Source organism: Nerophis lumbriciformis, linkage group LG05 (assembly GCF_033978685.3).
Source record: "Nerophis lumbriciformis linkage group LG05, RoL_Nlum_v2.1, whole genome shotgun sequence".
In the NCBI taxonomy this organism is placed as follows: Eukaryota; Metazoa; Chordata; class Actinopteri; order Syngnathiformes; family Syngnathidae; genus Nerophis; species Nerophis lumbriciformis.
The window spans coordinates 45,725,333-45,738,909 of record NC_084552.2 but is presented as its reverse complement, the minus strand read 5'-3'; the positions used below and the strand labels follow the sequence as shown (position 1 = coordinate 45,738,909).

The following is a 13,577-nucleotide window of genomic DNA, read 5'->3' as shown; positions in this document are numbered from 1 at the left end:
TCTTTACATCCCTAATACTAGGGATGTCCGATAATGGCTTTTTGCCGATATCCGATATTCCGATATTGACCAAACCCTTAATTACCGATATCAACCGATACCAATATATACAGTCGTGGAATTAACACATTATTATGCCTAATTTGGACAGCCAGGTATGGTGAAGATAAGGTCCTTTTTTTTTAAAATAAATAAAAATAAAATAAGATAAATAAATTAAAAACATTTTCTTGAACAAAAAAGAAAGTAAAACAATATAAAAACAGTTACATAGAAACTAGTAATTAATGAAAATTAGTAAAATGAACTGTTAAAGGTTAGTACTATTAGTGGACCAGCAGCACGCACAATCATGTGTGCTTACGGACTGTATCCCTGCAGACTGTATTGATATGTATTGATATATTATGTAGGAACCAGAATATTAATAACAGAAAGAAACAACCCTTTTGTGTGAATGAGTGTGAATGAGTGTGAATGGGGGAGGTTTTTTTTTTGGGTTGGTGTACTAATTGTAAGTGTATCTTGTGTTTTTTATGTTGATTTAATAAAAAATAAAAAATAAAAATATATTAAAAAAACGATACGGATAAAAAAACAAAACTATACCGATAATTTCTGATATTACATTCTAAAGCATTTATCGGTCGATATTATCGGACATCTCTACCTAATACCATAATTAATCCGATATGATGTCAGCAGAAATCATAGCACATACTTTATTTTGTAATGTGGAATGTTAGAAAGTGCTTAATCAAGTAAAATTACTCAAAATGAAAACAATGGCAGGTATGAAAAAGACTAACCTCTTTAGTAACTGAAATGGACAGTGGCCATGATAATTCATAAAGTTAAGCGAATGACTCCCAAGATGCGGTTGAATGATCAAGACACGTTTGTTAGAGGATACGTTCTTTTTCATTTTCTTTTGTTTTATTGTTCAATTAAGGACACTTCTTAATGAATTATATTTTGTGAATTATATATATATAGCACTTTACACAATGAAACCCATTATCTACATCTTTGGCTCATTTAAACCAGTGAGGATGACACTGGCAGCAGTGACTAGAATGGCGGACGCAGGAATCAAACTTGAAACCCTCAAGTTGCTGGCATTATGTTTAACAGTAAATTACTTCATTAAAAATATAACAAAAAACCAACTTTGTATGCTTATTGGAGGACATTTAGATGGTAAACGTAAAGGTAAACTGTCCAGCATTGCACAAATAAATGCTCTGCAGGACTGGTTGTATCGGAGGTTTTTGATTTTTGCTGGTATCGAACCAATATCCGATAACAATATTGGATCGGGATACCAATAATTTAAATAAAGCATATAGGGATGCAGAACAACTGACAGATTTTAAAATAAGTAGTTCTAAAACAAGTGCAAATGCACATGTTTTTTTTACAAATGGCCCGCAAGTGCAATGGTTTGCCTACCCCTGCACTAGAAGGTGTTTTAGGTCAGTGGTCCCCAACCACCGAGCCGCGGCCCAGTACTGGTCCGTGGATCGATTGGTACCGGGCCGCACAAGAAATAAAAAAAAAATTAAAAAAAATTAAAAAAAAAATCTTTATTTTTATTTTTTATTAAATCAACATAAAAAACACAAGATACACTTACAATTAGTGCACCAACCCAAAAAACCTCCCTCCCCCATTTACACTCATTCGCACAAAAGGGTTGTTTCTTTCTGTTATTAATATTTCTGGTTCCTACACTATATATCAATATAGATCAATACAGTCTGCACGGATACAGTCCGTAAGCACGCATGATTGTATTTTTTTATGACCAAAAAAAACAACAACAAATAAACCCCCCCCCGGTCCGTGGGACAAATTTTCAAGCGTTGACCGGTCTGCAGTTACAAAAAGGTTGGGGAGCACTGCTTTAGGGGTTTTTTGTGTGCAGGCAATAAAAGTGAACATACATCCAAGAAAAACAAGTATTTGGGCACTTAGTGTGCCCAAATGTAATAGTAATACATTGTGTAATAGTGTGCTTGAAGCCTGTCCGCCTAAAGAAATGAGTCCATGTTATCCAAAGCATTTAACAGCGACGAAGAGACTTGCTCTTTTTTTTGCTAACTTTTAAAGCGCCACAATAATACAAGTCCAAGAACCACATTTCCTAATTAATATTTCCACCTTCTTCTTTGTGCAGACGTTTGCAGGGGACTGGAAAAATGTGCAGTCTTTTTTATTTCAAACATCCAAAAGTTAGTGCTGCGTTTCCTCACGTCAGCAGCTGGGCGTTGTCATGCTTCTTGCGGGACTTCAACTTCTGTCTCCACTGCAGGAAGGACCACAGGGTGGCGTTGGGCTCCTCGCTGACAATACACTGGTCCCGGTCGGTCCAAACTTCCAGACCAATCAGAGGAACGCGGATGTTCAGGGCCCTGTAGAACTGGAAAAAAAAACATGCAAAGATTGCTCACAAGTCTTGCTACAGATAGAAAGACGTGCAGCTCAACCGGCTTACCTTGTCCACATAATTAGCAATTTCCATGATCCTCGCTTTGATTTTCTCATAATCTTTATTCTGCCGTTTAAACTGCAGTAAAGGAGAGACGGCCAAGAATCAGTGGCAATAATGAGGTAAAAAAAGTCCTTCAGTGAAAGCCAATATGTCTTGCTTTACCGCTTTTTAGTGTGTCCATCATCATAATTGTACACATTATACTGGGTTACGACGACTGCACTTAGAAGGAAAAAGTCATAATGAAATACCGGTAGGTGGATGTTTATGAAGAATAAGTGTCTCATCATTGGAGCATATTGTTCTTTCACTCTCCTTCATTAAGTGGATACCACAGTATGAAATAAAGAAGACTGAGATTACCAGCGTGTTGTCAGCCACGATGTAGAGTTCCATGTACTTTGTGGTGCCCCACGTGCTCCTTTTCACCTGTCATCGGGGTAAAAAAAGCTGCTTTATTTTTAGAAGCACTCACAAAAAATATATTTTGGCAGTAAGGACAATGGCGATGGTGCTGCTGTCATGGTGACTACAGATGTTACCATACTTGAGAGTATAGTAAACCTAACCTGGTGTATTTTAATGTGAGCAGACATACATACTAGTTTTCCTTAGTCAATCACTAATCACTATCAATGTAAACATTTGTAGTTACTTTACCTTCGACAGTAAAGAGAATGGTTGTGCGCAATTTGTGCAACAAGAGTTTAAGGGCTACAGTATCAACAATACAAATGTGATCAAAATATTCGCAAAAGCATCGCAATCAGGAGTATGCAAAGTTTTAACAGTCATCTTGTTCCAAGAAATAAGCTGAGCAACGTAATTCAATCCACTGCTGTATTGAATGATCTACCAACCGAGACTGCCCTCCTCAACAACATTACTCTGAGCACATTCAACAAGTGTGGAGTGCGAAGTGTGGAGAAATGTAAAAAAAACACCACCGGCTAGCTTGTGTTACTATTAGTGGTTTCAAAGAACATATTAAAAAAATAATAAAATAAATAACTAAAAATAAAAAATAAAAATAAATAAAAATAATATATATATATATATATATATATATATATATATATATATATATATATATATATATATATATATATATATACATATATATATAAATACACACACACTGTATATGATGTATATAGACTATATTTATATACTGTATATATATATATATATATATATATATATATATAAATATATACTGTATGTATATATATATATATATATATATATATATATATATATATAAAACCTTATTTTAAAAATTTTAAAACATTTATTACAGCAAAGTGTTTAATTATTTTGTAGTTTTTAGTGTTGTTTAGTTTAGTATTTAGTGTTTATTGAATTAGTCTGAATGAATTGAATTTCTTCATGATTTATTTATTATTTGTTACCTGTTTAGTTTAGGCGTATTCATTATTTGTGTTTTTTTGTGTCATTTAGGGGAATATTTTATGAAAACTGTTGGTCAAGGACAAGCATGCTCCGCTTACAATGGAGCCTATAACGCCCTTAAAAGCCTCCAAACACCTCCATCAAGGTTTTATATACATGCTGTAAGTATATATGTAATGTAGTAACAGGCAAATGTATAACAACATTCAATATTTATGTATTTTGCTCATTTTAAGCATAGGCGGTGCATTAATTTAAAAAACGCATCACAAGGTTCGCTTTTTTTTCCAACAACATAACTGATTACTGCTCACTGCAGACTTCATGAGAGCCAACAAACATAATAAAACATTACTTACTGTGCAATGTCTGCTGTCATTGGGATGCCAACTGATAGAATCTCGTTATATTACCGTTTAGATAAAGAATGACTCATAATCTTCGCAAAGAAAAGGGGTGTGGAACCAAGCGTCTTTTTGTGTCATTCTCGTGTCTAAATTGGCTGTCAAAGTAACTCAACTTGTCGTAATACGTCCTCATCCTTCTACTATCAAGGTAAGGGGCATGATTTATGATCTACAATAAACTTCCACAAGCACCAAGGCGAGGAAGCAGCTCACCAGTCGATGATGTGAACATAGCCACATAAGCTTCTGATCAATAGTTTGTCTGTATTAAAATAACAATATCACTAATACTTGGTTAATATCCAAGACATAAGATGTAAATGGTGTATTGTTGGCGCTTTTTAGATGTTTTTTTATTGGGTTTAATGGTGGGAATAGAGGACCTCCTACTGACTCCATTAAAAGCCAACTTTTATTTATGTATATTTACGAGTTAGAATGCAAAAAATAATAAAATACATCCGTCGTCATCCATCCATCCATCCATCCATCCATTTTCTACCGCTTGTCCCTTTCGGGATCGCGGGGTGTGCTGGAGACTACCTCAGCTGCAAATGGGCGGAAGGCGGGGTACACCCTGGACAAGTCGCCACCTCATCGCAGGGCCAACACAGATAGACAGACAACATTCACACTCACATTCACACACTTGGGCCAATTTAGTGTTGCCAATCAACCTATCCCCAGGTGCATGTTTTTGGAGGTGGGAGGAAGCCGGAGTACCCAGAGGAAACCCACGCAGTCACGAGGAGAACATGCCAACCCCACAGAGAAAGATCCCGGGCGCAGGATCGAACCCAGGACCTTCGTATTGTGAGGCAGACGCACTAACCCCTCTAGCACCGTGCTGTCCGTCGTCATGTCTTTCGTAATGATTGTGTACGACAGGCAAAATTCCAAAAAGGGCAGTTCCCCTTTAAACATAATTAATTAACATGTAGTGAAACTGCTGCCAATGCTTCGTGACACCACCGTAGTGCACTAGTGTGGACTCTGTATTGTTGAAGCAAACAAAAGCCTTAAGGGCCCAGTGTGGGCCGTCTCAAGCTGGCATGTCTGCACTCTCCACAGCCATAATGGATGAATGGGTGCCAGTCGAGGGAAATAGCAAAGCCAAGGGGCGCGATGGCAGAATGAGGAAGATAAAGAAATGGAGGAATAGCAGAAGGATCAGGGCCTAGTGGAGAGCAGTGAGGGCTTTAGCTAATGATGTGAGGCATTTTAAAGTGATTGATGGAGACATTGAATGAGGAAAAAATATATTCAAACCCCTCTAGACAAATGACATACTAGAAGAGCAGCAAAGTAAACTACATTCATTTTTCTTCAATAAACCGTTGGAGGATCAACCAGAGGGGTCCAGTCAAAGACCGAATTAAACAATGACAATTCTCAGGAAATTTTCTCAACTAATACAGTATTTACACTCACCCTTGAATGATGTGCTCTGAGGAGGTTGGCGATGTGAGAGGACAGTGTGGATACTGTGCTGTGATAGCCTTGGCCACACGTTCCACCATTAAATTCCAGTTGTTCCACAGTCTGCAATGAATGATGGTGGGGAGGACCCGGCCTGGCCATTGGCTCCAGGTAGAAAGTGTTGTTAGAATTCAAAGATATCAAGCCCCTGCATCAAAGGGTGGGGAAAAATGAATCTTGAAGAATAAACAGAGTGGACAAAGAGAAAATAATATTCACACCTTAAACCTTACATCAGGGGTAAATATGTATATGACCACTAAGTCAAAATGAACATAACTGTACAGTCACACATAATAAGGGGTCAAATGGGACTGAATAAAATAAATACATCGATCTTTGAATTATTACTTAAATGATTCTAGTTATGGTGTTAGTTTATTTCAAACGTGCATATAAATACAATATGATACATCCCATTTTACCAGTGTACCATTAGAGCATGTCGGAAAAGGATTAGGAAGAAGCGGATCTTATGTAATCTTACCCCTTTTTGTATCATAGCAATTTCTAACACTTTTGTTTGTACTCAATCTGTAACACAAAAGCGAATAAATACATTGTTACCAGTGTTGGGTTAGTTACTGAAAATCAGTAACTAGTTACAGTTACTAGTTACTTTATTTCAAAAGTAACTCAGTTACTAACTCAGTTACTTACACCAAAAAGTAATGCGTTACTGTGAAAAGTAACTATTTAGTTACTTCTTCTACTTTTTGTTTTTAAAGCTCCCATTAATGCCCTTTTAGCCTTCATTTCAGTACTATTATTGCACTGGAGAATAATACAATCTGTTGATCAACTTGACATACATTTGCATCACTGAACTCTGCTGAGCAATGTGGTCTACATACAACACACAAAGACAAAGATATGTTTCAAAGGGCCAATTTATTTCAGGCCAGAACAAATTGACAAAATTATTTTAAATAGCTGCAACATAACATACATAAGTAACAAACAGCATAATAACACTAACACTAACACTAACACTAACACTAACCACTTTAAACCCAGATTCACCCTGATGATTATCTTGTGCGATGACTGTATTATGATGTTAGTATATATTTGATAGTATATATCTGTATCATGAATCAGTGGACCCCGACTTAAACAAGTTGAAAAACTTATTGGGGTGTTACCATTTAGTGGTCAATTGTACGGAATATGTACTGTACTGTGCAATCTACTAATAAAAGTTTAAATCAATCAATCAATCAACAACATAGCTGTAAACCTGGCTTCACCTAAGGAAGGCACACGTGACATACACAGAGCCTAACCAGGCAGATTTGAATTGTTGTTTTGGGCAGTAGACGGCATCTTTGATCCAAGACACAACTTACATTTAACTAAAATGTTATTTTCCTTGTGCTCGACAAAAGAAAAGAAGTGAGAATATCTCATACTTGCCAACCCTCCCGAATTTCAGTGCCTCTCCCAGGGACAACCATTCTCCCACATTTCTCCCGATTTCCAGCCGGACTTAAGGCACGCCCCCTCCAGGTCCGTGCGGACCTGAGTGAGGACAGCCTGTCGTCACGTCCGCTTGGCCAACCAAAAAGTAACCACAGAACACTGTACCGTATAGTCGTATAGTGTTCTGTGGTTACTTTTTTGTTGGCCAACGGTTTACGTTGTATTGCGCACCCCCCTCCCCTCCCCTCCCCTCCCCGCACCCAGACACACACACACACACACACACACACACACACACACACACAGAGAGCGCAGAGGAAGAATCAGAAGCATGTCATTGCTTCGCTGCCATAAAACACGATCAGATCCTCAGTTTCTAGCCGATACTACATAAAAAATAACGTAAAATAACGCAGTAACGCATCATGTAGTAACGGTAACTGAGTTACTGAATATAAAAAATAACGCGTTAGATTACTACCGTAGTTACCGCCGAAACTAACGGCGCTACAGTAACACGTTACTTTGTAACGCGTTAGTCCCAACACTGATTGTTACACATCCTATGTTTCATTTTCTATGTTACACATTCTATATTTCACAATGAGCAAGTAAATAAATACATAGACAAATGAGTAAATAAAATATGAATAAAGTTCTCATGAATAAATAGTTAAGTAATGTATGATTCACATAATTAGATAAATAAGATTATCACATTTTTCAATAAGGTTTAAGAGGATTCTTTTTTGTACATGGTAAACACTGAGTTTGAATAGTTTCTCAAATTGGATCATATTAGTACATTGTTTGACTTAATCTAGTCCACATTTTAATTAAATTTACTGATATACTAAAGGTTTTAAATGTTGTACGTGCATACAAATTATATTTCTCCTCTTTTGTTGAGAAGAATTGTTGTACCTTCTTGAGTAGCAGGTTATAGTTTGCTTTGTGCATAATTTTAGCTGTTTGCAATTGCACAAAATTATTAAATTAATTTTTTTTTTAAATAAAATAAATAAAGCGTTTGAATGTTCTCGGTAGCTAACTTTATGTGTTATTCTAACTGACCTCTTTTGTAGCATGGTTAGTGAATAAAGCATACTTTTGTAGTTATTTTCCCATATTTCCACACAATAACTCAAATACTGTATGGTAAAACTAGCAAGCAGTAGAGAATATGGAGTGATTTTTAGTACAGAACATATTTAGCTTTATTCATTATTGAATTCACTTGTTGTATATTTTTACATGAGACCTCCAGTTCATTTTATCATTTATTACACACAAATATTTTATTTCTATTACCCTGTCAATCTCTACTCGTCTATGTATTTGTGTTTGACTTTCTCTCTTACTGTTTCCGAATAACATTATTTTAGTTTTACTTAGATTCTAAGATAGTCTGTTTTTGTCAAACCATCTCTTTAATTTGTTAATTTCTTCTGTTATTTGTATAAGCTTCTGTGCGTTTTCTCCCGAACAAAGCACATTTGTGTTGTCTGCAAACAGCACTACTGTAAAAAAGTTAAAGTACCAATGATTGTCACACACACACTAGGTGTGGCAAAATGATTCTCTGCATTTGACCCATCACCCTTGATCACCCCCTGGGAGGTGAGGGGAGCAGTGAGCAGCAGCAGTGGCCACACCCGGGAATCATTTTTTGTGATTCAACCCCCAATTCCAACCCTTGATGCTGAACTTTAAATCCTTTATAACTTTACAAATGTCGTTTATATAGAGATGAACAATTTTGGTCACAGTATTGAGCCCTGGGGTATGCCGCGATATATATTTAGCGCTGTAGACATATGTTCGCCTAGCTTCTCGAATTGCTCCTGTTTGTTAAGTAGTTTCTAACCCAGTTCAAGACAAACCCTCTGATACCATGCTGTTTTAATTTGTCAACAAAGATATTATGAATAATTGTGTCAAATACTTTTGTTGGATCCATAAACACTGCAGCTACACACTGTTTACCAACTATGGCAGTCATTCTCAAATGGTAGTACATGTACCACTAGTGGCACGCAGGCTCCGTCTCGTGGTACGCCAAATAATCCCTAAATTAAATATTCACACAGTGTTAATGTTTAAACTGTGTGTAATTGTACAGTGGCCAGACATATTTAATATACTTGTTAAATAAAACCGCTGCTGTGTTTTAATAAATACTTAGGTCTACTAGGCAACTGTATTTTAATGTTGGTCATTATGGTGGTACTTAGAGAGCCATGTGTTTTCTACGGTGGTACTTGGTGAAAAAGGTTCAGAACCACTGATCTATTGCATTGGTAATCTCTTCCGCTATTTCGAATAATGCAACTGATGTTGAAATGTTGGCTCAAATATACCCGTAATATTTGTGGTAGACATTTAAGACCTTGCGGATTATGTGGAAGCGAGACCTTCTGATCCAGGGCATTTGGCAGTTAAAGTAGGGGAAGTAGTAATCTGCTTCTCTAGTACAGTGTAAGTGTTCCATAGAGAAGTGAAAGTGCTAGGTAACCAATCAGATGGAAGGACCCGCCTGCTGACTTTGACAAATAAAAATACATTCATGAAGTGCTGCCCTACAGGTTCATTAAATAAATAGCTAGACATTTTTTTTTTTTTTTTAAATCTTGAAATAATTAATTAAAGCATAAAATAATTGATTAAATTGTGGAATAAATACATTGAAAAATAATAACATTGTGAAATAATCAGTTAAATAGTTAGATGAGTGATTTAATATTTAAACAGATCATGTACAATTTTACATGAATAAATAATAAAATATATAATTTTACATTAAATAAATAACACATTTACATATTTTATTACAATTTGAATTAATTAACAACCCATTTTAGTAATTATTTAAACATTTCATTCAGTCCCATTTGACCCTCTATAACATATGAGGTTATACTGAAAAAAAACAAAAAAAACAACAGAGGCAAAACCTATAGTTTCTATCTTTAAATACAAAAATGGTAAATAGTACCCTGGACAAAAAAGAAAAAAAAACGATAATATTTACATACAGTGGTTCCTCCACTTACGAGTGGCCTACCTCACAAATTTTTGGAGATATGAGTCGATTCTCTGCAGACTTTTTCTTTGAAGGGGTCAGATTATGATTTGTTTCTACATTTAAAACACTTCCTTGTAGTAATGGTTGTTCTTTTGTTAAAATTTTGCATAGATTATGTTTTACAAATTGTTTTCAAGCTGCTTTCTGACCGTCTCTTCAGAATTCATTGCGGTCTTATTTACGTGGCTCCACTTCGACAGCATTTTCTCCCCGCTATCATTGTTGTAGCTTTTAGCGCTTCCATAGCGAGTCTACTGACAGATATAAGTTTGAACTATACGCTACTTTGCATTACAAATGGCAACAACGGAGGATGTATGCGCATTTACCAGCCAGTCTGCCCCACAACAAGAGGATAGCTAAAAAAAGAGGCTTATTGGCTCCAGCGTTTGACTACAATGGCGGACACGTCCATAGCTCTTCGGGGAAAACTTCACCGTTAATGGATAATCCGCTGACGCCACCAATGGGAAAAACGTTACTAATGGGGCGAATTCCAAACTGATCGTTTAGCGGAAGTATGAAGGAAGGCAAGATAGTTTTATAAATATCTCCGCAATGCCTGCGGGTTTTGATTTCAAATTTTCAGGATGTATGCAAATCCCAAATACACAAAAGCAGGTACAAACAGGTAAGAAAAGTTGGGTTTGCATAGAAGGGCGCCTTTAAGTTGTGAGCAAAAATGTGGGTTATAAGCCAGCTTCAGATACCTCCTTACCACTATTTAGCGTAACAAATGTCACAGTGAACCCTGCCCAACATCCAGTGTCTCACTCGCTAGCATTAGTTGATAGCAGATCAATAGCTAGAGAGACAAAACTTCCAACCGTGTGTCCAAAGAAAGTGATTGTGAAGGAGGGTGCTAAGAAGAATCACCACCAGCTTTATTGGCCAAGTATATTTAACACACAAGGAATTTGACTTGGTAGACAGTGCTCTCTTTGTTCAATACTAGAAACAAAGAAAAATGCAACAACTACGCGAGAGCGCAGTACCGTGGTAGCCATCCGCTGCGCCATCTTGGTAGGAAAACAACAGGGAACCGTTAAAGAACACAAATATGTTAAAATAATTTCTGAATGGCGTACATCTATCAATGAAATCACAATAGAGCTGCCTATGGTGTATTTGATGGAGAAGCACCAGGAAGGGGATATCGTACAAGTCCGCTATCCAAGGTAAATGTTGTACATTATTATTGCTGTACATTACTTAATAAAAATTGACTTACCGTAAATTCCGGACTATAAGCCGCTACTTTTTCCCTAAACTTTGAACCTTGCAACTTACAAAACGGTGCGGCTAACTTATGAATCTTTCCAATTGCCAATGAAGCTTGCGTCATTAGCATTAGCTGATATGCTAACGTGTCTAAGAGTGTCTGTGTTAGCATTATTAACTTATAATTTCATTATTTTTGTATTGTTTCAGCTTCACAAATTCCTCAATAAATTCACCAAAACATCAATGTGGAGTTTTTGAGTCTATTAAGCTGATTGGAGAGCTAGCTTCCACAGCGAGTGGGTCCATGACGGTGACTTCTCTTTTGTTTGAACAGCAATTTTACTGCAGTGATACAGGTGCTGTTTGGAAACAATTAAGGTATGTAAATAAACATTTACAAAATCTTTCTGTGTAAATAACTAATTTCACAATGTAAATATCTGCGGCTTGTAGTCAGGTGCGGCTAATACATGGAAAAAAAGTTTTTCTTCTAAAATTTTGTGGGTTTAGCTTATATACTGGTTCGCTCTATAGTCCCAAAAATAGCGTAACACAACTATTCATTAAATTAGTTGTTTGTCATACATTGTATAGTTTTATTTTTTTTCATACAATATTCATTAACTAGAAGTTTGTTTTTCTTATTAAGAAGCATGTTACATGTTAAAAGTGTGGTGTTTTTGGGGGCTCTGAACAGATATTTTAAAATCAATATCAATGGGCAAAGTTGGTTTGAGATACGACTATTTTGAGTTACAAGTTCCATCACAACACCAATTCAACTCGTAAGCCAAAGTACAGCTGAATAACCAACATCTGTGTAGCTGGCAGTTTAAATAAATAAATACATTTCCCTGCATAGTATAGCTTCACTTTGGATTGGTTTTAAAATGTAGAATAAACAAGAAGGCAAAATGCAAAAATGTCCTCCTGGCCCTGGATCCTTATATTTTTCTACACATGGCCCTTGACGAAAAACATTTAGACAAACCATGCCTTACTGTACATGAAAAACTAGAATATAATTTTAATTTTAATTTTTAGTCACATTAACGTCGTGAATTATTTAGCTGTGAAATATGCACACATTTCCGCCATAAAACCTGGCCTTGCCAGTACAGTTTTACAACTTCTTCCTGAGATACATTAAGAGGATCGAAATCAGTCCTGAATAAGATGAAAAGAGGAAACTGTAAAAATACTGGTCCTTTCTCCTTCCAAAGTTAGTCCAAATTCATGCTGCTTAATGCAGAAAGAAAATCTAATAATAAACCATTCTTAAGAAAAAAACGGTTAAGAGTGTAACTATTACAATTATTTTCTAGCCAACTTACATACGTATTATTCCAGACATGAATCATAGCGGAGCTAATTTCTTTTCACTGTTTAAATGTTAACAGAGGTCAAAGTGAGCTTGAGCCTGTGGCGTCATGTCATGTTATTAAAATGCACATACCTGACACCTGAGCATGTGCTGAGAGCCACCCAGGAATGCGGATGTCCTCCGACGTGGCCGTGATAGAAGCAGTGATCCTGGAAGAAAAACCATAGTGGATTTAAGGTACATTGCACTTACATAGGAGACATAAAGAAATTACGATATAGTAATTTGCTTCTTAGCCCAAATCGTATTACAACAGCACATCATAATTGACCAAATTCTGGTTTGATGTCGAAGTGAAAAGCAAACATGCTTCTGTGACGCTTTGTGAACTTTTGGTGAAATGAAAAGCAGCTGGAAGGCTCTTATTACCAGCTGCTGATGTTAAAAGAGACTTTATCGCCACTAGCTTTAAATTATGCAAGCAGGTTATTATTATTATTTTTTTATCATCCCAAATTGTCAGTTCATCAGAGCGTGAAATAAGCTCTTTCATTCCAGCTCAGTTATAGCGAACATACAAATTAATTGTCAGCGAGAAAGAACAGTTTCTCCAACCCCCCCCTCTCCCACCACCACACACACACACACACACACACACACACACACACACACACACACACACACACACACACACACACACACACACACACACACACACACTCATACAAA

General features: G+C 36.4%; 1 protein-coding gene across 1 annotated transcript in view; it reads right to left on the bottom strand.

Annotated features, from left to right (window-relative positions):
* The window catches only part of adam19a (ADAM metallopeptidase domain 19a), a 118,523-nt gene that overhangs the window by 28,025 nt on the left and 76,921 nt on the right, over positions 1-13,577 (bottom strand). Inside the window, exons 5-9 of the mRNA XM_061959323.2 lie at positions 12,981-13,057; positions 5,746-5,941; positions 2,858-2,923; positions 2,498-2,569; positions 2,256-2,422 (exon numbers count right to left, since the gene is read on the bottom strand). Coding sequence (XP_061815307.1) covers positions 2,256-2,422; positions 2,498-2,569; positions 2,858-2,923; positions 5,746-5,941; positions 12,981-13,057 — 578 coding nt within the window. The remainder of the gene's footprint in view (positions 1-2,255; positions 2,423-2,497; positions 2,570-2,857; positions 2,924-5,745; positions 5,942-12,980; positions 13,058-13,577) is intronic.